The sequence below is a fragment of the Cantharellus anzutake genome (genome assembly GCF_015039405.1).
Source record: "Cantharellus anzutake strain C23 chromosome Unknown EI90scaffold_153, whole genome shotgun sequence".
Taxonomy (NCBI): Eukaryota; Fungi; Basidiomycota; class Agaricomycetes; order Cantharellales; family Hydnaceae; genus Cantharellus; species Cantharellus anzutake.
Window position 1 is genome coordinate 81,618 of NW_024067103.1, and position 23,665 is coordinate 105,282.

General features: G+C 47.4%; 7 protein-coding genes across 7 annotated transcripts; 3 read left to right on the forward strand and 4 right to left on the reverse strand.

The window, feature by feature from the left end:
* Window positions 1–1,898: 1,898 nt before the first annotated feature.
* Window positions 1,899–2,505, reverse strand: EI90DRAFT_3159510 (uncharacterized protein; the record flags this gene model as incomplete). The annotated part of the gene is made up of 5 exons (XM_039066232.1): window positions 2,419–2,505; window positions 2,282–2,346; window positions 2,194–2,232; window positions 1,997–2,136; window positions 1,899–1,954 (listed from the first exon to the last, which is right to left on the reverse strand). Coding segments are annotated over exons 2-5 (237 nt in total), but the record flags the coding sequence as incomplete, so codon positions are not given.
* Window positions 2,506–3,892: 1,387 nt separating this feature from the next.
* On the forward strand, window positions 3,893–5,352 carry EI90DRAFT_3136138 (uncharacterized protein; the record flags this gene model as incomplete). The annotated part of the gene is made up of 5 exons (XM_039064770.1): window positions 3,893–4,117; window positions 4,176–4,479; window positions 4,535–4,821; window positions 4,876–5,100; window positions 5,158–5,352. 5 exons carry the CDS (start codon window positions 3,893–3,895, stop codon window positions 5,350–5,352), a joined length of 1,236 nt encoding a protein of 411 aa, XP_038908527.1.
* A 4,093-nt stretch (window positions 5,353–9,445) lies between these two features.
* EI90DRAFT_467842 (uncharacterized protein) lies at window positions 9,446–9,954 on the reverse strand. Its single transcript, XM_039067661.1, has one exon. The coding sequence runs from the start codon at window positions 9,878–9,880 to the stop codon at window positions 9,590–9,592; it is 291 nt and encodes a 96-aa protein (XP_038908528.1). The 5' UTR covers window positions 9,881–9,954; the 3' UTR covers window positions 9,446–9,589.
* A 1,252-nt stretch (window positions 9,955–11,206) lies between these two features.
* EI90DRAFT_3022384 (uncharacterized protein) lies at window positions 11,207–12,683 on the reverse strand (the record flags this gene model as incomplete). The annotated part of the gene is made up of 6 exons (XM_039057766.1): window positions 11,207–11,262; window positions 11,470–11,532; window positions 11,774–11,976; window positions 12,095–12,217; window positions 12,372–12,548; window positions 12,583–12,683. 6 exons carry the CDS (start codon window positions 12,681–12,683, stop codon window positions 11,207–11,209), a joined length of 723 nt encoding a protein of 240 aa, XP_038908529.1.
* Window positions 12,684–15,393: 2,710 nt separating this feature from the next.
* On the forward strand, window positions 15,394–15,705 carry EI90DRAFT_2876984 (uncharacterized protein; the record flags this gene model as incomplete). Its single annotated transcript, XM_039053890.1, has 1 exon — window positions 15,394–15,705. A coding segment is annotated over one exon (312 nt), but the record flags the coding sequence as incomplete, so codon positions are not given.
* Window positions 15,706–17,891: 2,186 nt separating this feature from the next.
* On the forward strand, window positions 17,892–18,475 carry EI90DRAFT_3090663 (uncharacterized protein; the record flags this gene model as incomplete). Its single annotated transcript, XM_039062341.1, has 1 exon — window positions 17,892–18,475. Exon 1 carries the CDS (start codon window positions 17,939–17,941, stop codon window positions 18,473–18,475), a length of 537 nt encoding a protein of 178 aa, XP_038908531.1. The 5' UTR covers window positions 17,892–17,938.
* Window positions 18,476–19,790: 1,315 nt separating this feature from the next.
* On the reverse strand, window positions 19,791–21,533 carry EI90DRAFT_3136140 (uncharacterized protein; the record flags this gene model as incomplete). The annotated part of the gene is made up of 6 exons (XM_039064771.1): window positions 19,791–19,887; window positions 19,945–20,155; window positions 20,243–20,696; window positions 20,756–20,870; window positions 21,165–21,434; window positions 21,484–21,533. The coding sequence occupies 6 exons, from the start codon at window positions 21,531–21,533 to the stop codon at window positions 19,791–19,793; spliced, it is 1,197 nt and encodes a 398-aa protein (XP_038908532.1).
* Window positions 21,534–23,665: the final 2,132 nt, after the last annotated feature.

A 23,665-nucleotide genomic window follows, 5' to 3' on the forward strand; every position in this document is an offset into this window, starting at 1 on the left:
GTGGGGGAGCCTCTCACTGACAGGTTGGTGCAAGGCACAAAAAAGTTTGGTGGAGGTTCCATCATGGTATGGGGTTGTATGACCTGGGATGGGGTTGGAATGGCATGCAAGATTGATGGGAAGATGGATGGGGACCTGTACTGCCAAATTCTGGATGAGGAACTACAGGAAACCATATCATATTATCACAAAAACCCAGCCCATGTCCTCTTCCAACAGGACAATGACCCCAAACACACCAGCAAAAAGGCCCAAAACTGGTTCAATAACCACTGTATTGAGGTCATGAAGTGGCCCTCACAGTCTCCAGACCTCAATCCAATCGAGCATCTCTGGAATCATGTGAAGAGGAAGCTTGGGGAATATGAAGAACCTCCAAGTAGTGTTCAGGAGCTGTGGGATCGCTTCCAGGAGGAGTGGGATAGGATAGATCCAAGTATTTGCCAGAATCTGATTGAGAGTATGCCTAGGAGGATTGAGGCAGTGGTTAGAGCAAAAGGTGGCTATACAAAGTATTAATTAATGCCATTTTCCCTTCCCAAAAATGTACTCCAATAAACCGTTGCAATGACCTGGGTGGTTTGTAAATTACATAACATTACCAAAAAGGGACATATTGCTTACATAATTGGTACATATCTAAATGGGATACTATTACATGTTTCGAATATTTTTTTGAAATTTTAGAATACATCTTCATCATGCTATAAGGTCATGAAGTCAAAAGTGCAAAACATTGCAACGGTTTATTGGAGAACTGTACTACATCTGTTTTGGATTTTTTCTGTGATGGCTTGGGGAGGGGTGTGATGATTAGAGCCTTGAAGCGAACTTGTCTGCCGTGGGAAGACAGATGCCGGACAGTGCCAGAGCACAGCCATACTACATTTTGCCCCAGTCGGAGGAGTGAAGTGTCACATCCAAATTTCCGGAGTAGGTGATCGGCTATGTGTTTAACTCCGTACCATGTGATCTTTTGCATTGAATACAGAATGTGAGAACATTGTGTAAAAAAGCTATTATTTTGCGCATCCACAGAGCTCCTCCAACTGGGTACGAGTCTGCTATTCATTCAAGCTCCGAGAGAAGCTCAAGAAGATTCGCGCATAATTCCAATTTCGGAACAGTCATCTTCAACTACCGAACCTTTATCAATCAGTTGTTTCCTTTCACCCCATTCTCATTGCCTTCTGTATGGCTATCGGTCTCTCTGATTCTGGACACACAAATCCCGCTGAGTGAGAATTTACTCAATACCCGAATGGTCATGGAACCAAAGTTGCCAAAGGTTGTTGATAGATGGAGTGTGCTGAGGTGCAGCGACCAATTACGAAGCCCAATTCAGTGATCCCGATGTTCGCAATGGTACTGTGACATCATACATTTGCGGCGCTTCTCCTGTTGAAATCTCTTTTTTCTTGGTATGCTGTGGACCGTCCATTGAGTCCGTCGGACCATATTTCTTGCGAGAAAACCTACAAAACCCCTCTGAGATGAGTGCAAAAGGAAATATACACGTGATCATGGCCAAACAAAAAAATGATGGGAATTGATTTAGAAACCAGCCAACGACCATTGCCTACATGTGACGTTATTATGTAATAAATATTCATTGCGTGCAGTCTCATCGTCCCCTCCCTGTTATTCCCCAACCCAACCCAATTACCAAACTAAAATTATTAATTACCATTACAGCGCTTGTGTATTGTAGAACGTGCTCGGAATAGGGTTTGTTTAGTGCAGTTAGTACCAAGACAAGCACTGACCTGGCCCAAAGCGGTCAACGGAAGTGAATACTGATTCAAACTCTGGCACCTGGAGTCGGTCCACAGCAATCCCTCGATGCTGTACCATTGAGCCTAGCGGTAGCGCCAGTTGCAGGGGTCTGCGGTCTTCACGTCAAATTGAAAGTCGCCGAAAGGTCTTACCGTGGCACCATCCCGACCAGTGGTAACACGAATAGTACTAATGCCTATTACCGCCACCACGAGGAAAAGAGCCTGGAATCCATACCGTTTCGGGGCGCAAGACCCCTTCAACCGCAACCTACAAAGGGGGATCAGGGGAAGAAAGACGATTGCAGAGTAGAGTAGATTTGACGTCATCAGCAGCCGCAATACGTCCAGCAGAGAGTACCTGGTTTATGACGGTAGGTTATTAACGGTCGAGGAGCACTGAAAGTGTAAGACCTACAGTGGTGGTGGAGGCTCCAACCGCGGCATCAAGGTTGGCCTAAGATACGGGATCAGACACACAGGGTGGGAGTGCAGAACCAACATACATGGAAGCTGTCGGCAGCACCACTCTGAGGCTTATTGGCTAGGCTGGCTGGATGCTTGGGTCCACCTGAGATATGAGGATTCAGCCAACCTTGCAGCAAAGGGCAGAATAGAATATCTGATAGAGAGGTTTACCTACGTTGACAGAAGCGTCTGATCCAGTGACATCGAGCGAGGTGACATTACGTCGACGCTGAAGGAGAGTACGACGAAATCATTAGTGGTGAAGAAACTGCGAAAATTATAAGCGAAAGCATCTGGGACCCATAGCTGAATGCACCGGCTCTAATATTGAGGAGAGAGGGGCAAAGATAGACAAGTTTTGGAATAGCGAAGCGTAGGAAAGGGTTGCGACTTACAAGCTGTTGCTAAGTTAAAAATATCCTGGGCAATTTGGACAAATAGTCAAACAAGACGGTTCATCAGTGACACCAAGGGCATCAGGGAGGGATGACGCATCAAAACGCGCAATCGAACATAGAAGAGGCGTGTTGGGGTTTACAGCGAAGTGCAAAAAAATCTGCCGGTTTCGATTCGAACGGGTAAGTGGGGCAGGTGAATCCTCTACCTAAAAAGTTGGCAAGATCATGGCTCACAACAGGGATTTCCTTATTTGGATCAACAGCTCAAGCACTGGGGTCTTCACCCTCGGCAATCACGGCAAGGGCAGCAACCCTCAGATCAGTTTATGACAATGACGTTGAGTGTTGTGGGGTTCAATGGTGCCCATCGCGGTATATAGGATGTGCGGAATGACTGTAGGGCTAGAGGTTACCTCTTGCTGCCACTCTCAGCCACGATGTCCGACAGCAAACAACTTGATAGAGAATATTTCATAAAGAACAAAGACCAGTGTCACGGCCGTGCATTCCGGCCCGTTAGCCGCCCGCCCCGATGCCGCCTGAGCCCGTTCCCGCTATGCGAGCGTGAGCGCGAGCCCCAACCTCAGCCCTATCCTCCCTGAGGACTCCCTGCTCACTTCCCCGCTTGCCCCTAGGCTCCCCTACACTTGGCCGACTCCCCCGCTGCTGCACCAACCTCCCCACCCTGAGTCCGCCTCTGGCACCGTGCCCAGCGTGACTCCCCTACCCCGCCCACTTGGCCCCTACAGGGCCGCTATCATCCCCGTGCCCGACTCCGGCCCAACTCCGAGTCCAGTGCCGCTACGATACCATCGCGGCCCTATGCTCTTTCCTTTATTTATCTATTATTGTTTGTTTTGACCCTCGGTCATTGCCGGCCGCTATGCGGCCAACTCCGCTCCTTCTTCTTGTTTGCTTCCGGACCCTTCGGCCTCCGGCCCGGGTCCGCTTCCATTCATTTCTTCTTCCTATATATATCCTGTATGATACTTTATTGTACCTTAGCTCTAATATCGACTTGACCACGACCCCAAGCCCTGACCCCAACAAGGCAACCCCAGTGAGTCTGAAATGAGGGCCAAGAGACAACTAGGGGGCACAGCACTCCCTTTAGAGTTGCTGAGGCCAAATGCCCTACCCTCGGGCCTTGTCTGAGGCATCGTGGCCATCGCGGCCCTTAGCGGTCCGCATCGGCGACCTTCGGTGCCCGACCCCAGATCAGTATCTAACAACCAGCGACGCACTTGGAACATGGCCTATCTTCTAGGTCTGGCTGAGGAAAAGCCATTGCCAAAGAGCCGTCGTGAAGTGGTCTATCATTTTATCGAAAATGGACATCTCAACTACCTTCCAGATGATTCAGACACAGTTTCAAATGTTCTCACAGATGGTGGCGACAATGCCAGCGAGATGTCAGTGAAGATCCCCAAGAATTGCAAGTCTGATTTCCTGATCTGGTCTTTACCAATGACGCTGGTATTTGTCACAAGGGGAAGAGAAACCACTTGACGATCCTGTTCGCACCCATGTTCAGACATATCTTACTGCGAAGCGCAATGGCCACTTCCCATATTCCTTGGAACCTCACCTGCCCACTACCAATCCACCTCCTGTGTCTGCACCCACTCCGTCCACCCAGGTCAATGTTCCCCTCTACCTGGGTCAATGGGGACCCATTGCCATGCTCAATCCTGCGCCCGTATACACTCTGCCTAGTACACCCCAAACTCAGGTTGCCGCAGCAGGGCCAGCTCAGGCATCAGTCTTAGGGGCTAAGTCGGGGAACAGGCAGGTCAAAGGAAAAGACAAAGAGAAATCCAATGAGAAAGGTACGAAAGGTATGTCCCAATGTTTTATTACTTCTTTGGACCTCACCGAGATACTTCTGATCAGAATTTGAGTATCAATTCATGTTGAACACGATGGATCCGAAGAAACAGAACGAAACCGTCTACTTTCCAGACTCGAAGTCCCAATCACCAGAAGAGGTTCTCAATGGAATTCTCATTAGGATGAAGGTGGACCTCTCCACGCACCAGATCGGATATCGTTTATCCGATGAGAAGGAATCCATCTTCACTCAGATCCGCAATGTGGATGATTTCACTCGCGCTATTCATGTGCAGCGTGATATTCAATCTCGTGCATACAAATCAAAGAAACTACGAATTGTTAATAAGGTTTGTGGTCCACTGTGCTACCCACATGAGTCTTAAGTGTTGGGGTCTATCTAGGATGCCATCAAAAAAGAGCTTCGACCTATGGCAATCAAGAAGCGCCGTAGAGCCAAAACCCCATCTGTTGACAACACTTCATCCATGCATCGAGTAATTTATGATGAACTTCACAAGAGACTCTTCTGTCATGGTTGTGGGCGATGCTGTTACCGCCATCCTGATGCTAATTTCCACCATTTGCATGTCACAAATGAGGCCCTTGCCCTTTGGGCGAAAGCATTGGTATGTCCAAGTCCATCTCACTCACGCTTTCACTTTCTAAAGCTGATGATCCCATAGGCCGATGGGGTTAAAGGAGTCTCCTTTGTTGAGCCACCCAAGAGTCGTTTATTTAGTGCTTCACCTCTCAAACCTCTCACGCAATTGGATGATCCCCATACCTGGAAGCGTGACCGATCAACTTCTCCTCCTTCTCCGACTCAGATGCCAGCCAAGCGCAGGAAGGCCCATTTGGAAGCTACTCGCAATATATGAGCACTCTCAAAGGACTTCCAGAATACCAAACAGTCCGTGGGTGACTGTCAAGTCCAAGTCCCGCGCTCAATCACCACTTCAGAGAATAAACCCGTGGTCCTAGTCCCAGCAACTCCAAGTCCAGTCAAACATGCTTCGACTTCACAGCACACCCACATCTCTCAAACCCAGACAAACTCTCAGGGAAAAAATTGACGTTTTGGCATTTTACTACTTGTGTGCAACATGAGAACAAGCCCGCATTGCCTCCATCTCCTTCCATTATTGAAATATCCTCCGATTCAAGCACTCCCGAGGAGTGCATTGCGTTACCCTCGCCACCAGTGGCACACATTGGTCCTGACTCCGACCACGCATCTAACGATAATGATGAATATGATGGTGAGACTGCTCAAGATGAACTGGCCAATGATCCGTGGGAGGAAATCTGGTAATTTCTCTAGCAATTCTGTTGTACTATACAAGCCCCCACGGATGATGAGTTTTCTGTATGAATTCATCCTATGGATGTCTACTCACTGTATATCACTAGTCCCTCACTTGCGTAATGTCTTCACTTGCCCTGTATATTCTACGCATGCAAGTATAATGTACATAGGTTTTGTTTGAATGTAGTATAGGAAGAAATGAAATAACGTTGCAGCTTAGATGTAACCTGAGTGCCTGAACCATCCACCGGCTTGACGTCTTGTCACGGAGAACACAACTCTTATGAGTGACTCAGCTGCTCAGTAGTGTGACCCAGAGGAAAACTCATTGTTGACATAGTCTCGGTCCCGTCGGAGGCTTTGCTTGATCGTGGAGAATGCCAACTCTATTGGGTTGAAGTCGGGGGAATAAGGTGGGAGATATTCAAGGACAACACCGCTAAAATATATCTTAGTATATCAAATGCCTCTAGATTGAGAACCACGCTGTAGGAGAGAACGAAGGAAGGTCAGTTGGGAGGTTCAAACGAGACCACCACCAAGCTGTTCCCTGGTTCTTTAGTTAGGATGGGGAAGTGTACTAGTGTTGTTTATTGTAAATATAGTACCAATCCGAGTGTTTTGGCTAATTCTATTTTTATGGGTTAGTTTTAAAGTTCCTGGGAATTGACTTACAGATAAACCGAGCCCTGCGGAGCTGTTTCTTTATTGAAATTTATTAATTTGTCTAGGTGTAATTCTGTGTAGCGTTGTTTAATTTGGATTTAAACTTGAATTTAATCTTCTACTTGGTGAAGTTTCAAAGATTCTATTCAGTTAATGAATTTGGATGGTGTCTGGAGTGTCCCTTGAGTTCGTTTTATTTTTGTCTTTATTTTATTGCTTGTTTTAACAGTAGCAAAATAACTGTTTTGTGTTTACACTTTGAAATCTGGAGTGTTAACCAGCTCTCCTGTTGAAATATTTACTTAATATTTCTCTCCTTAATTGCTGCCTTTTACTACAGTGGCAATCTTAACTGTATATCACTTTTTCGCACTGGAGTGACAACCAGAAATGCTTGAGAAAAATAATACTCTATTTTCTTACTTCTCTGAGGGGGGCGAAAGGTCGCAGAAAGGGTCTCCCTTTTATACTCCTTGGGTCGCCTTCCTTTTTCACGCTCTACCTTCTATTTACAGGATTTATTTACAGTGTATTTTTCTCAAACTGAATAAAAAGTGAAATTTTCACGCTATAGTTCCGCTGCGCTTTGCTGCGCTGAACTGCGGTCTACTGCGGTCAGACTGCGCCTGGAATCCTTATTGTCCTTCCTCGCCTAAGCTATTTTAATGGTTAATTAGAATTTGTCTGCACCGCATTTGCCGCAGTTCCCTATTTCAAATTCCCCATATTTCCCATTAAGTTCGCTATGACTCGGTCATACTGAATTCAAACCTCGCATTACTATGCGTGCGACTGTGCTGAGACCTTCAGCTGATTTATTCCAATTTTATTTAGTGACATTTTAGTTAAAATGAGACTGAAATGATAAATGAGTGAATTATTCAGGTTTAAAACTGAAAGAAAAAGTTGCTAGTAATCAAGAATTACTCAAACGAATGTGTTATAGCTCTCTACTTCATTAGAACATCGTTCCCTAAAATTCCCGCCATGGTCCGTTGTAGTTTAGTAGTTTTCGTGAATTTTGTTCATATTCCCTGATTCCCCTTTGTATTATCACATCCTAATCCTCCATATGTATTGTTCGTTGTTATAGTAGGTCGTCCTCGAAGATATCATATTTTTATGTATTTTATTTAGGGCTCTAGACCTCTTGAAGCTGTCTTCCCGCGTGTTTTCAGGTTTCTAACTTCATGTCCTTGTATCTCATTCATTTCTGGATGTTTTCTCACGTTCTTGGTATCATAAATTTCCATTTATTCCCACCTTTCCAATGGTACTAAGGTTGTGTCCTATTTCCCTGTATTCGTTGAGTTAGCAAAGTTTCGCGCACACATTCGGTAATCACGTGCGTCGTTCCCATAGTTGTTCGTATGCGGGAGCCATTTTCGTTTAGTTGTTCGGGATTTATGATATGCGCGGGTGTTTATTTCTTTCATATGGGCTTCTGTGATTTATTTCAGATTTTTCCCTCATGATCTAAGGTTGTTTTGCACTTTTCGTGCTTTGTTTTGACCGGGCTCTTCCTTATTTGGACGGAAATTGGTCTTCGCGATCTGCCGAAGTGCGGATCTCGGTTCCGACGGCCGGTTCCCTGTGCATCGCCACCCTCACGTGTCATTACACATGATGCGGATTCCTATATTCCCGTCATGGGTATAACTTCACAACGGCTGGACCGTTTGGGCTGAGAATTTGCATAACTATAGTTTCCTATTTTTCATAATTTCCGTGTAAATTTCGTTGTATGTTTTAATTATGGATCCTACGCAATCATCGTCTTGTCCCTGAGCTCGGACTTTTGATGTCGCTATTCCCATTATTGGATTTCTCATTAACACATGATCCTTTTATTATGGAAATTTGGGAGGATTAAGAGTAGATCCTTTCCTTTCTAATGGGCTATCAAGCTTGTCTCGGTCGTTACTAGTTAATCTTCGCGCTTGCTTTTTAGACATTGTCCTCGTTTTGCAGGAGTTTTAGTCATATCTCCGTCGTTTATGGGTAGTTTCCCCTATAATTACTCTCATTGGTTCCGTTTGGGTGACATCTACATTTCCTATTATAAACACGACTTTGACTTTTGCATTAGTTCCTGAGGAATCTTTGTTCCGTGGTACTTCCATCCTTGCTATGTGTGCGGACGTGGGAAAGTAGTTTCCGTGGAGGTTCTCTGATTATTTTTATAGTCAAATCTTGGTCGATTGTCCTAATTCTTGGTTTAATATTTGCTATAAATTCCCCCGAGAATTCCGTCTCGTTGATGGTAAGCTTGAAGTATTTTTGTTATTTTTCTTTCTTTCGATTTATCGTGTATAGTCATAATAATTCGTAAAAATTCGTAAAATTCGTTAAAATTCAGGTCCTTCTATGTTCTCATATCTACTTGTCGTATGAGGTTTTGTGATTTATCTGGCATATTTTCATAATGGGTTTCCATAGTGTGGCCGTTATTTCTCCTACAACGCGCACCGCTCATGACACATCTCTAGCAAGGTATCGGATTTATGAATGGACGCATTGTCCATAACAAGGACAGATTGGGGCTGGGGATATGGGTTCATGTGAATGAGAAGGGAAGCAATGAAGTCGTTGAATGATTCAGTGGTATATGCGTTTTTTTGTATATCGACGTGAATGATTCCATTGACCGACAGGGCAGGAAGAACGGAGTACCTGAAGAGTAAAAATTGAATATTGTGGTTACCAATTAAATGCTCAGTACAAACTTAGTGCCACGGACAAAGAAATCACATCGGCGAGCCCTATCTCCACAAGGGGCCCAGCCATATGTATGCGATGATGTATGATGGTTGACCCCTGTCTCATCCACAAAAACAAGTTGACTAGCATTGTAAGTCGCCCTCATATGCCTCCTGAAATCTGCTCGGAGCTGTTCATCATGCTCAGCTGCTGGCCTCTGGATCTAGTAAACGGGCACTTATCAGGGTTTGAAAGGCAGTTGGGAGTCGGAAGATAAACCTTCTTTCTGGTGAGACCGCGCCTATGTAGCGCTCTGGAAACCGTCCAAGTGCTTGTTTCAATCCCAAGCTCATTTCTAAGCCCAGCCTGTAATTCGTCAAGGTACAAATCCGGCTTTTGTTCGATGAGGCTGTCAAGGAACTTGAGATCATACACCACAAGTTCTATTTAGACGCGATTTTTGTACTTACATTCACTGCATGGATACTAAGCGCTCGATGTCGCCCTCTTGTTTCAACTCGATCCTGATGGTGTGCATATGGAGCAGTGAGCAACTTCCGAACAGTGCGTTCGGACACTCCCGAGGCCTCAGCAATCTCTTGTTGGGTCATCCTTGAAGATAATGACACCAAGATGTCCTTCGTGCTGCGGTCAAGATGTTTTCCCATGCTAGCTAGACAGAGTTCACGGTTTGTTGATGCTGGGGCAATGAGTTTGGGCGCTAAGCGCCACATTTAGGGGGAGTTCTACGGTGCCATTGGGGTTTCCATTCAAATCCTGGTTTTGGTAGTGGGTGACTCCACCCCAGATCACTTCCGTCAAAATCGAAACCGGCAGATTTTTTTGCACTTCGCTGTAATAATTCTTACTTTAGCGTCATTAGTCGCGTTGAGAGGAGTGGTAGCTTTCGTTACAGCGGGAGTGTCTCGCAGCCTGAACGGAAGGTGCAGCGAGGACAGTGAGGAAAGTAGCAGAAACCATGGTGCTGTAATAATAAGACTGGTTAGTAGCGAGTGCGTGTGGGTGAGTGTGTGTGAATAGGCATTGGAGATGAAGACGAGAAAGAGGTGGAAGAGGGGGGAAAGTGCAGATACTTATATTTCAACAGTAAATCTAGAAGTAGGGGTCCTCTTCGGTTTTGTGGACCTCTTCTCTAGTTTTCAGGCGAGCCCTGGTTATTCATTTGAATAGTGTGTGTGAGAAGATCATCCAGGTCCAGATGAGGACCGAACAGCAACGGCATGGCTACAGTATCGGTAATTATCAGTAATCGATCAGCACCTCTGCTTATTACGAAGTCATAGAGGTTGGAACCCTGCCTACCTCTGCGCCTTAAAGGGGTTCAGCTTTTAGCTATATTAGATCCAATTAGCTCTATTGTTGGTTTCTCTGAAGAAAGTGGCTTGGAACGTTCCTCGCAAACTTCCTCAGAGGACCCAAAGGGTGTCAAATTCTATCATGCAACGACGAAAGAGTTCATTGCGGAGGATCTGATTGGTAAACGAGAATGACAAAGTATTCTTTATCAAGGATGTGAATAAGTATTTCCTCGGACCACGGCTTCTCCGATTTTTCAATAACAGTTGTGAGCGGGATGTGTTTGGGGAGCCTGCCGTTCTTCTCCCTTTAGGAGACAAACGAAAATGGGACGATTTTACGGAGAGAGAACTTTATCACCCCCAGCATCTTCGATATACTCGTCCTCGTCGACATTTATTGAAACACTTGGCGGCGCGCTCCTTCCATTTCTCGATAATGGTGAGCTGGGTTAATGCCCAACCACTAGTCCTGATTTAGGAAATGAAAGAAAGCCTTCCTTGTGCGAAATTGGGCAACAATGTTTCTGGCTCATGTACATAATACCTGCAGAATTTCGTACATTTACATGGAACCTATTGATATCGCGCGTATTTTAACGATGCTGATGTCATTTTCTGATAGAATTGCGATTCATTCAAGCTCCGAGAGAAGCTCAAGAAGAATCGCGCATAATTCCAATTTCGGAACAGTCATCTTCAACTACCGAATCGTCGCTTGCTTCCCCCAACCCTATCACCTTCTTACGAACTGTACGGCCACCCCTCCGATTTGGTCCGAGTCTTCGCCATTTTCAATTCTGGACACAAAAATCCCGTTGAGTGAGAATTTACTCAATGCTCGAACGGTCATGGAAGCAAAGTTGCCAAAGAAGGTTGACAGATGGCCAATTACGATGCCCAATTCAATCATCGCAACAGTGTTGTGACATCATACATGTGTGGCACTTCTCCCCCTATGGTCATTATGTAGCCCTCGGTTTTGGTAACGGTATCATCGAACTCACCAACGCACCATTTCCCTGATTCCAGCTCGATCCACCCCCCATTGAATCTTCTCATGGCAGCCACTGTGTCGTTACCGTGGATTACATTGGTTTCAGACGACACGCACGTTCAGCTCCTCGTTTCCACTGTCCCGACCTTTTCATTTTCAGAGTTCGTATCTCATATATCCCTGATCCCATTTACTCGACTCATTCCCTTGGCTGAAGCACACGCGATAAACATGCATCATTCCGAAGTGGACGCAGAGCATCACCTAGATGGGTCCTGGACCAAGCATGCACGAAGACCTCAGTGTCTATTCACCTGTTGCCGGAAGAATCCCGCTATTGTGCACCGGAAACGTGAGTGAGCTACCAATATGGTCCAACTGCAGAACGGAATTCTCTGCTGCGGTGATCTTAGGGTGCGTGGCGACAACCGTCTGAGAGCTTGGCATGGTGATCGAGTGCCGTTCGATGCTACGAATCTGTACCTTCAATCCAGCAAGGATGGGGCTCCAAGGTGGGCTGACGGCTCCAATTGTTGTCGATATTAGTTAAGTCGTCTAGGACGTCCGCGGTCGTTGTCACTCCTAACTATGGTATGGTCCCCGTGGGCCTTGGTATAATGACATGACGCTCATACCGATGACCCGCACGTTCAAGCCCCTCCTTTCTCCTTCTGACCCTTCCACTCCACCCTTCCACCCTTACCCATTCCTCGTCGTCGCGTGCCTGGGTTTCCTCCAGGAGTACGGTATTTTTAAGTCTTTCGATGGAGTCAGCACTTTCACCTAGTCGACCGAGTCAAGCGAGTCCATTGCCCCTTACAGCGTTACGAACGTCAGTTCTTGGATTATGGATCCCACAGTTCCCACCACTTGCTCATATCTTTTCCCGCATCTCTCCCACCAAGCACGCACGAAGACCTCAGCGTTGCGGAGAGGACCCCATTGCTCTGGATGGGAAACATAAGCGAAGGGCCACCAATATAGTTGACGGCAGAACAGAGTCCGCTGTCTCCATCACTGCGGTACCCGCTGGTTAACTTCAGGGTGGGTTCCGTGAACCATCTAGGGGCCTCGCATGGTGATCGAGTGCTGTTTGATGCCACGAATCACGAATCACTATCACCTCCGGTCGAGCAAGGATGGGACCCCACTTCTGCTCCAAGACCGGATCACGACTCCAATTGTCGTCGAAACTGGCAAGTCGTTTAGGATGGCCGCAGTCATTGCAATTCCTTCTTCACTTGTTAGTCGCCTAGCTCGAGCGTTTTTCTGTCACTACGTTATACATTGTCCTCCGATTTGTACCTCATTGTGCTTGACATTTTATAATATTAACAATAACGAGTTAGTTGTGAATGCAGGTGAAGGGGAACTAGCTCTGAAGTCAAACGGCAAAGCGCCACCACCCCGAACAAGGATTACATATCCATCGAGATTTCATCCACCTGTGGCCCATCGATAAACATTGCTCCTACGATACTGGCAGAGATCTTGTCAGAAGACCGAGGGTGCTTGCGAACACGAGGAGCCCCATTCCGAACAGATTGCCTTTCGTTTATTTGACCCCTCTGTAAGACCAAATGCCTTTCACCTTGCCGGCGATGTTCGACAGATTCAGATACATAGTAATAGAAAGGAGTACCAAACATTCTCCCCACCAGGTTGGAAGCAGAGTGGGGTGGCGGAAAGAAGAGGAGACAAATCACCTTTTGAACATTGCAGGACGCTTTCGAGTTGGCTCTGAGGGAGAAGTAGTGACAGGAAGTGATAGACGAACGTTTAGCGTGTTAAAGAGCAACAACCTGATGGAGTTATGGTGGCGCATCACGCGGAGACACTGGAGTGACAGGACTCCGAATGAGCAGCAGAGACAGGGGGAATCGACGAAGCACAATTTATAGGTAGGGGAGGGGCTGACAAGAAGTCCATTGTGGTGCGCTGATTGCTGTCTGAGAGCGCGGAGCCTGATCGAGATATCCTGTACGAATGGGACTTCGTCATCACTCGAAGTATTAAATAACATCTTCCACTCACCCATTCTCAAGGAGGGAAGACTAGGTGTTCCATGTTTTAGAACGACAGTGAAATAGGATACCCTCGCTACTTGGGCAGGTGCGAGGTGGAGTTAAAAGCGGACATTATGGAGAGGAGTCCGACAGTAATAGAGTCTTGAAGCGCAAGATTGAAGTATTTTTGCGCATCAGTGCTATTACTGGCCAGTAACCCGACAAAATAGTGGATGCCTGGTAAGTGATTGCTGCTGAAATCTCGTCCAAGTTTGTGTCGGCGTCACACAAAGACATCCAGTCAGACACAGCCCACCATCAATAACTTGGATCCTTATACAAGGAGCGAGGAAGCCATTTAAAGCAGTCCTTGCACGACCCAGAGCATCGGAATCAAAGCAACCAAGTTGAAGAAGCATACACCAGACGAGACTCTGATGTTAATAGGATAGGAATGGTGGTCGAACCAAATAACTGTCAACGACGGAGATCATGTCAAAAAATCGCTTGCAAAATACTCAAGTAAACACAAGTAGTTTTTTTGGATTCCGTTATCGGCCCTAGGTAGCGTAGTTAACATTCCGTCGCTGACAGAAGGGTGCTTCAATATTTGTTGTCCCGCTTTGGCAGTGGTTAGGACCGTACTGCCTTATATGTCGTGTGGCTGAGGTAGCTCAACCCTCCACGATTGCTGATACACGATGTCTGATCGACTGAATTTTTTTTAAAAGGGGACAATCTTCTACGCCTCCTGGTGGCCCACCGCGACCCTCGAGCCTTGTTCCTGACCTCCAGATCACTACCTCTCCAACTGAAAGCGATGCAACAACTAGCACAGATCACGGTGGATCTGATGGATCCCGTCTTAAGCCTCTTACTACTGGCGGTAGTTCTCGAGGCCGGAAGCAGTGGTGGTCTGTTCGGCACTCTATAGCTAAGCTGTTGAGCAGAAGCCCCAGTCCCGATCCCAAACAATCTGACCCTTCTACGCCCAATCCGCCATCCCTTGATCTTTCGCCATCTCGCATTCTCCCTGAAGGGGGGACCGATATCTCTCACATGATGCCCAGCGAGCGCATCGTCCATGGAAACACTGGGACTCCCCACCCACCACTAGGACACATAGGCGTTGAATCAGATACCCCGTCGTCAATAGATCGAACACCTTCTTCTTCAGTTGTCCCTGCTGGTGACGGGAAGAAAACAATCATCGCCGCCACAAGGCTCATCCTCCAAACCGCCGCCTCTACTCTTAAGTTAGCCCCCATTCCGAATCTCGATCAAATACCAAATATACTCCTATCGTGGCTCCAAGTTTATGAGGTTCGCAGGGCGTCGCGATTTTGCGATTTAATGATGTAACCTCACAGTTTTATACAGACCATCGACAACAATGACGAAAATCTCAAGGGATTAGACGATGAAGTCCGAGACGCTCATGAAACGATCTTGAGGCCTCTCCAGTTGTGGACTGGCAAAGTTCCTCCTGAAATAGGTGATCTGATTCAACGATTTAACTTGTATGTGCATTCACTCCATTGTCCCCTTGCTCAAATCTCGACTCTCGGTCACAGTGCTCTAGAACAACAATTAAAGCAAATTGAGGCACTCAAACGTCAAAAGCTTGCCAAGAGGGTAATTTTAGCGACTGAGATAACCCAGGAAATAAGCGCTGTGAAGTCCTGTATCCGTGATGCTGTCTCCCGCTTTACGGTTCGTTTCGTTTCGTGTTCAGAGTGTCTGATGTCTGACTTGGGGTATACCTCACAGACCGCTGCAACGACTTTGAATCTCCTCCACACAATTCAGTCATCGGTGGACCGTTCGTTGCTGTCCCCTAATTTCACTGCTTGGAAATTAATGATATTTCAGGCGAACTCTCGAAACTCTACAAAGCCAAGGCGGAATACTTTGCAGTGAAAAGCAAGTCGGAATGCCTGGAAAACACGCGCGTCCAGATTCAGGAATCGATACTCGATCATCTGGAGAAACGGGAGCACAGATTTGTTTGGCTTCGTGGTTCTCCGGGTACTGGAAAGACTGCTATATCGATGAGTGTCGCCTCAGCTCTCGATGAACAGGGTTGCTTGGCGGCGTCTTTCTTCTGGGACAAAAATCGGAAGGGAGAGGGACTTGATTCGATTGAACACTTTCCCTCTACTCTTGCATGCCAGCTTGCCTTGTTTAACGCTGAGTATGAGGGTCTTCTTGTCAGTCGACTTCGACAGCCCTCAGCACTGAAGGGTCTCCACGGTTTCACTCTGGAGAAGCAAATGAGAGCTTGGATTATTGATCCCATGCAAAAACTCTTATCTTTGGGTGAGGGGCGCTCCGTCATCATCTTGGATGGACTGGACGAGTGTGGGGATCAGGAGGAACTTGAGTCCTTAATGAAGCTAGTACTTATCCTTGGTGAGCTGCCGGCCACATTTGCCGTGTTGGTGAGCTGTCGGCCAGAGTCATCTGTCGTGTCGGCTTGGGTTGGAGCTCGGGCTCAGGGTCTTGTCATCCCATATGAAGATGTGGACATTGTCACTGAGGAAGAGAAGTACAACACTATCCGCCACATGGTGGAGGAAGGCCTCCAGGGTTGCATCGATAAGTCTTCTTGGAAACCATCAGAAGAAGATGTCGATGCATTTGTCTTAGCATGTCGTGGACTGCCGATTATTGCCTCAATCCGAGTCCGGGATGTCTCCATTCGAACTCGTCGTGGTGCAACCCTTCAATCCGAGTTCAAATACTTCCGTGACCTCATCAATGCCCCTGTTGATGTCAATTTGGAGTACCTGCGCATACTTCGCCGTGCCTATATATTCGACTCATCTGGAGTTCCTCCACATATAGCGGAGAACTATCGCCAAGTGGTTGCCACAATCGCTGTGGCATTTGAGCCACTGAGTGCGTTTTCCATGTCGCAGCTATTAGGAATTGCCGAGGAAGAGGCCTTAGCCATATTGGATCCAATTAGCTCTATTGTTGGTTTTTCTGAAGAAAGTGACTTGGAACGTTCCTCGCAAACTTCCTCAGAGGACCCAAAGGATGTCAAATTCTATCATGCAACGATGAAAGAGTTCATTACAGGGGATCCGATTGGTGACGAGAATGACAAAGTATTCTTTATCAAGGATATGAATAAGTATTTCCTCGGACCACGGCTCCTCCGATTATTTAATAAAAGTTGTGAGCAGAATGTGTTTGGGGAGCCTGCCATTCTCCCTTTAGGAGACAAACGAAAATGGGGTGATTTTATGGAGAGAAGACTTCATCGCCCCCAGTATCTCCGATATACTCGTCTACATTTATTAGAACACTTAGACCCCTCACAACTCTTTGCACAGGAGTCTGATTTGCAGAACGAGTTTAATACATTCCTCATGCGAAACTTGGTTACATTTATCCACTTGGCACCGTATGGTGATTGGGGAAGGGAATTTCCTGATAGATTTGATGAATTCAAGGTAAATAAAATCATATATTGTATCCCGATTATTTTGATAATGATGTCATTTTTAACAGAATTGCGATTCATTCAGGCTTTTGGAAGAAGCTCGAAGAATGGAATATGAGGAGTATCGGGATGAGGTTTCCCCGTCACCATGGCGCCTGCATCGATCGACCCTTCCTTTCACCCCATCCTCATCACCTTTGTACAAACTGTATGGCCACCTCTCCGATCCCATCCGGATCTTCACTATTTCCGGCGAGTTTTCCGGGCACAGAATCCCATTGAGTGAGGATTTACTCAATGCTCGAATGGTCATGGAGGCGAAGCTACCTAATTTGCCAGAGAAGGCTGGTGGTCGGGTTAATTATGATGCCCAATTCAACGACCCTGATGTTCGTAACGGTATTGTGACATGTGCAGCGCTCTCCCTTGATGGTCGCCATGTAGCGCTTGGTTTTGGTAGCGGTGTCATTGAGCTCGCTGATATCAACCAGCAGCACATGATTTCCCGATTCCAGCTCAATCCACCCAACCATCCAGTCTGGATCGAATTTGTTCATGGCAGCCACCGAGTTGCTGCCGAGGACAATGAGGGAAATGTCACCATCCTTAGACACGATATGACCCCCATTAATCTTGGTACTCTTCCCAACGGTTCTCCTCCTGCTGTAACTCAAGTATCAGATAACGGATTATTTATCATACGGGTTCCATGGAACACTGATAGCTCTTGGTACGACGGCCTGACTCTCATATCTATTTTGGATGACCCGCACATGCAGCACCTCGCACCCCCTTCTTCCAATAATTTCACTCCAACTTCTGACCCTCCTATCTTAGCCTCTGAGTCTTCTACTTCGTCCTCTGCATCCATCAAACCTGCTATTCCTCACCGTCGCACGCTTGGGTTTTCTCCGGGAGCACGTTATATCGGCGCTTTCGATGGCCTCAGTGCTTTTACATGGTCGACAGATTCAGGTGAGCTCATTGCGAGTTATCGTGTGACGGATTTCGATTCCTGGATTATGCATCCTGCTGTTTCCCCCGCCTGCTCTCATCGCATCCCTGATCCCGTATCTGCTCGACCTACCCTTCTCTTGACAGAAGTTGGAGCAGCGGATCGACTTCATTCCGAAACAGACATGGGGCTTAACTCGGACGAGTCCTGGATTAAGTGCCCATTTTATGTTCTCTTGCAAAGTGAGGAGGATGAGTGGGGCTGGCACGGCATGAGATGGCAAAGGTTTAAAGACCATTCGTCTGCTGCCGGAAGGGCCCCACTATTCGGAACCTATGAAAAGCATGGGCTAGCAGTTTTAGCCAATGGTGAATTGGATGGGCTACCAGTTTTCTTCAATGGTGAATTGGAATTCGTTATTCCCAAGGAGTATCAACCAGTTGTTTCTTCTGGTGCCAAAGGTTTAGGTGCTTGGTATGGTGATCAAGTGCCGTTTGATCCTATCCATCTGTACAGCCCTCGGTCCAGCAAAGATGGGACTCGAATTCTCTTCCAAGGCCGGCAGACAGCTCCAATTGTTATTGATCTCAGCCAAGTCCTTTAGAATGTTCGTGGTCAATTGCATTACCTTCTTATTTGCCTTGCGCGTTCTCAAAGGGGGAATCGCGAAGTTGCCCTTCCATCTTCCTGGACTTCTCTCGGACAAGGTCCCCTTTCCCTAGGGTGCAGTGGGCATAAATAAAGCTCGGAGACTTCAACCGATTTATAGCCATTCCTCCGTTGGACTGTTGTTTAGTCCTGGGTCAGACAATATGGATGCTCAGCGTTGCGCACACAGAGGGGTTTTTTGGTTTTGCCTTTCTGAAGTTCCTTCGTTCGCTTTCACCCCGGGTCAGAATGAAGGTATCTGTCCATTTGAGTCAACCTGCACCACTTTGGCCGAAACAAATTTTCTACTTTACTTTGAACGTACGGTATTTCTTTTACCGTTCCATCGGCATTTATCCTCAGCTGCACATAATGTGACAAAGAACTAACGTTGTATAAATGCTACATAATATGTGTGCGCGAGCATTCAGTCACACCGTTGGCTGCGTAAGTTAGGGTTGCGAGTAGGACGTTGTGTGCATTGCAGCACCGTGATTGCTAAGTGCCCAGTCCCTATGCGTAGGACTCAGTACGCAGGGCTAATCTTATGAGCCAAATCAGTGCCCTGCGGGAACGCTTCTGGAATTCGATGCGTAGATGTTCGCACAGCTTTGCATATCATGCTCGGCCGGGCTCTTCATGACTGGAGCAGATAAAACCACAACTATTCTCACGTGTCAAAGAAAGAAAGTCTTGACGTTCGGGAGTGCTGTATCTGTGCGCCCGCAGCCATGAACAATTGACAGGTTAGTGAATCTTTCCGTATTGTCCAAAATCGTGCGGATATCATCCATTCCGTGCCGTCAAATGGCCTTTTGAAATTTGAGCCTGCTGTCCTCGTCGTAGGGTGTCCTGGTGCCTCAATTACAGTGTCAGATTCTTAGATAGTCATGGAGGCCACATGTTCGCGTCACTTTACTTCACAGCCAACCGGCAATCGCTAGACACTAGCCCGTGACCAGGGTCGAAGTCAGCCTGTGTTCCAATCTCTGCCACCTGGATCGTGCGCGGGTCCTCCGTTCTTGGATGTTAAGTAGACGTAAATCCATTCGACGATGGCCTCGGAACCGCGGGTCGTGTAACGACTTGCTGACTGGCGTGTACAGTTGATGAGCCACTAACTCAAATGACGAACTGGTTATTGGTGAGATATCCGTATCGCAAGGACCGTACAAAAAGGCACCGCTCAGTCGAGGAAAATCTGTGTCTGTACGCATACAAATTTGATGATATATGGATAGCGGATGTATATTAAGTCTTGTCCAAATGGTCTAGGCGACAGCTGCTTGTGCTCCCTTTTCAGTTTCTGAGAAGCCATAGTTTTCGCCCTTGATGAAGGCGCGTGTACACTGAGCCATGGTCACGGATCTGTCCCAGAACCAACGGTGAACAATGAGTGCAGACAGGGATAACGGCAAGACTCACGCTCTTGAGATAGGATCCGTTTGGTAAAAATTCGCAACTGGCTTGTTAAGCGGCACATTGGTAGCAGGAGCAGCCTTACGGGTGGCAAGGTTGTCAGCATTCAATGTTGGCTCCGTGATGTCATAGCGAACGAGAGAAGGCGAGATTTCCCACATGCGATCACGGAGGTGAAGAACATCGTCGTATGGCAGCGGAGTACCGACAGCTGGAGCTAAAGAATCCGTGAGCGGTTCGTTGTCATTTATCCATGAAAAACGCGCTGCCTGTGCTCACCGAATGATCTTCCAATCCTCTCTACTGGCGCCCAGTGGAGGAACAGCCGTTCGGCCTAACTGTGCACGGCCTTCGGTATTGATCCATGTCGTACTTTTCTCAGTGTACGCAGCACTCGGAAGAACAACATCGGCAAGCTGAGCGCCAAGATCATCATGGTGTCCCTGGTAGACCACGAGAGCATCCAGCGGGATCGATGCAGGGTCCAGTTCATCGGAAGTGGCTTTCTTCGAAGGGACGAACCCAATGTCGTAGGTAGCAGCCCTTGATGCGACCTGCAAAAGAGCTGCATTCAGAGTATTTGTCTCGCGCAGAGGTGTGCAAACATACGTGTTGCAAAACATTGAACCCGTTCCACCCGGGAGTTTGGAGAGGGATCTTGTAAACTTTGCCAATGACTGGTATATCAAGTGAGCATCAGGGTGCTCGTTGACACCACTTCCAACGATGATTATGGGATTCTTCGCCGCCTTGAAAGACTTATAGAAGGCGCTGTTGGTGGTGGCCAACTTCCCGTTCGAGGCTGAATACGCATTACCACAGCGCCACGAGAATCCACCCGGATGTTGGAACCAAGGGCATCCAGGACATCCACAGATTCAGTTCCCAAGGCCGAGCATGGAATGCATAAGGCTTTGAGGTCAGTGCCCCCACTGGGCACAGGTCGACGATATTTCCGGAAAGTTCAGAATCCATCGTCCTCTCGACATACATACCAATCTGCATGTCGTTCCCACGGTGTGAGGGACCTTAACGTCGGCAGAGGCCGGCGATTGAGTTCAGGTGGTTAAGGGACTCACGAAATCTCAGGGTGATCGAAAGTCGCTGAACCAAAGTCGAACTCGATATTACACTAGGGGTGTAAAATACAAGATCTCTGCTTTTCCTATCTACTAAGGTTCTAGCTTATATACGGTTCTCTACGCTTATGTAAGCTTATCGCTTACACACGGCCAGTGGTCCCCAGTTCCTCGACACCAGCGACGTCGTTAGCAAAACGGACACATCGCGTGCATTGAATACAACGATTCATGGATGTTTTCACGAGTGGTCCAAGGTCTTTATTTTCGACAGCTCGCTTTCCAATGATTTCATGGAATCGAGAACGGTCCGAGCCATATCTCATGGACTGATCTTGGAGATCGCATTCACCACCCTGATCGCAAATAGGGCAGTCGAGAGGATGATTGGCCAAAAGGAATTCCATTACTCCTTCTCTGTGAGCACATTCAGCCGGTGAAAAATACTAAGACTGATTCCGCTAACCTCGCTTCATGAACTGATGGGGTATTCGTAAAGACTCTAGTACCAGGCATGGCGGGCATTGCACTGCGCCAAATTTCCATAAGTAGGTTTTATGCGAGAGCAGCGGTAGTACTACCATGATGCCACGGGCTTTGGCGAACGCTCAACCTCAACTAGACACATTCTGAGGGTGCATGGGTCTCAGCAATGTCCACCAAATAGCATGTTTTTATTTACTTACCTGCAGTTGCCGGCAATGGCGATATCGCGCGTATTTTAACGATGCTGATGTCATTTTCTGATAGAATTGTGATTCATTCAAGCTCCGAGAGAAGCTCAAGAAGAATCGTACATAATTCCACTTTCGGAACAGTCATCTTCAACTACCGACGACACCAGTCCTTAGCTATGGTAGCACCCCCATAAATCTCGGTATCAGTGGCCCCTTCCCTACGTATACTGGCATTTTAGTGTCGGATAATGGATAATTTCTACGGAATATTGACAAGCCTTGGTAGGACAACATAACGCTTACATCGGCTTCAGACGACCCAAACGTTAAGGTTAAGCTCCTCGCTTCTCCTTCCAACCCTTTCATTCCGCTTAAATTAGCCATCCCCCACCGCCACACGTTTGGGTTTTCTCCCGGTTTACAGAGTTGGTTGCGTTACGAATTTTAGTTCTGGGATTCATCACCGTCTCCACCCATTGCTCGTATCTCATATATTCCTGATTCCATCTCACTCGGATCCCTTGGCTGAAGGTGACGCGACAGACATGCGTCATTCCGAAGTGAATGCAGAGCATGACCTAGATGGGTCTTAGATCAAGTATGCATGAAGACCTCAGCGTCAATTCATCTGTTGCCGGAAGAGTCCGCTATTGTCTGCAGAAGAGGATTCCTAGGCAGGACTCCAGCCTCTATTAGAGGATTCCCTGGCTGCCCGCGGTGATCTTAGGGTGCGTGGCGGCAACCGTCTGAGAGCTTGGTATAGTAATCGAGCGCCGTTTGATGCTACGAATCTCTACCACCTTCCGTCCAGCAAGGATGGGACTCCAAGGCCGGCTGACGGCTCCATTTGTCGTCGATATTAGTTAAGTCGGCTAGGATGTCCGCGGTCGATCGTTGTCGCCCTTAGCCATGGTATGGTCCCCGTGAGTCTTGGTACTCTCCCCAACGGCCCTTTCCTACTGGAACACTGATGTCAGAGGCCTTGGTACGACAACATGACGCTCATGTCGACCACCCACACGTTCAGCCCCTTCTAACCCTTCCACCCGAATTCTTTGCTAGTCATTCTTCGTCGTGCGCTTAGGTTTCTTCCCGGAGGAATTTTGGCGCTTTTGATGGAGTCAGCGCTTTCACCTAGTCGACCGAGTCGGGCGAGTTCACCGCGCGTTACAGCGTTACGAATGTCAGTTCTTTGGGTTATGAATCTCACATTCCCCACCACTTGCTCATATCTTATCCCTGCTCCTGTATCCCCCGGCTCAATCCTACCTGGCAATGCAGCAGACATGCACCTTTCCGGATCGGATACACGACTCAGATGCGTCCCATTTTACGGCCCCCCGCCAAGCAAGCACGAAGACCTCGGCGTCTGTTCCTTTGTTGCAGGGAGAACCTCATTGCTCTGGATGGGAAACATAAGCGAGGGGACTGTCTCCATGCAATACTCGCCGGTTATCTTCAGGGTGGGTCACATCAACTATCTAGAAGCCTCGTATGGTGATTTAATGCTGCGAATCACAAATTTCTGTCGCCTCCGGTCCAGCAAGGATGGGACTCAACTTCTGCCCCAAGGCCGGATGACAGCTCCAATTGTCGTCGAAATTAGCAAGTCATTTAGGACGTTCGCGGTCGTTTCAATCCCTCCCTTTCCACTTGTTAGTCACCTAGCTCGAGGGTTTTCCTGTCAATGCATTATGTACTGTCCTCCGATTTGTACATCACTGCGCTTGACATAAATGATCGCGAGTTGGTAGTAAACGCTGGTGAAAGAGAACAACATCTTCTAGCTCTGAAGTCGAACGGCGAGGGCACCACCACCTCGGACAAGGACCTGGACGCAATGGCATAGCTCGCACATATCCACATCAAGATTTCCTTGCATGAATCAGTTGAACCAATCATCCTCCCCGAATCCCCATCCGACATCCACCTATGGCAGACATCTCCAGGACTGAGGATGCTGCAAGTACG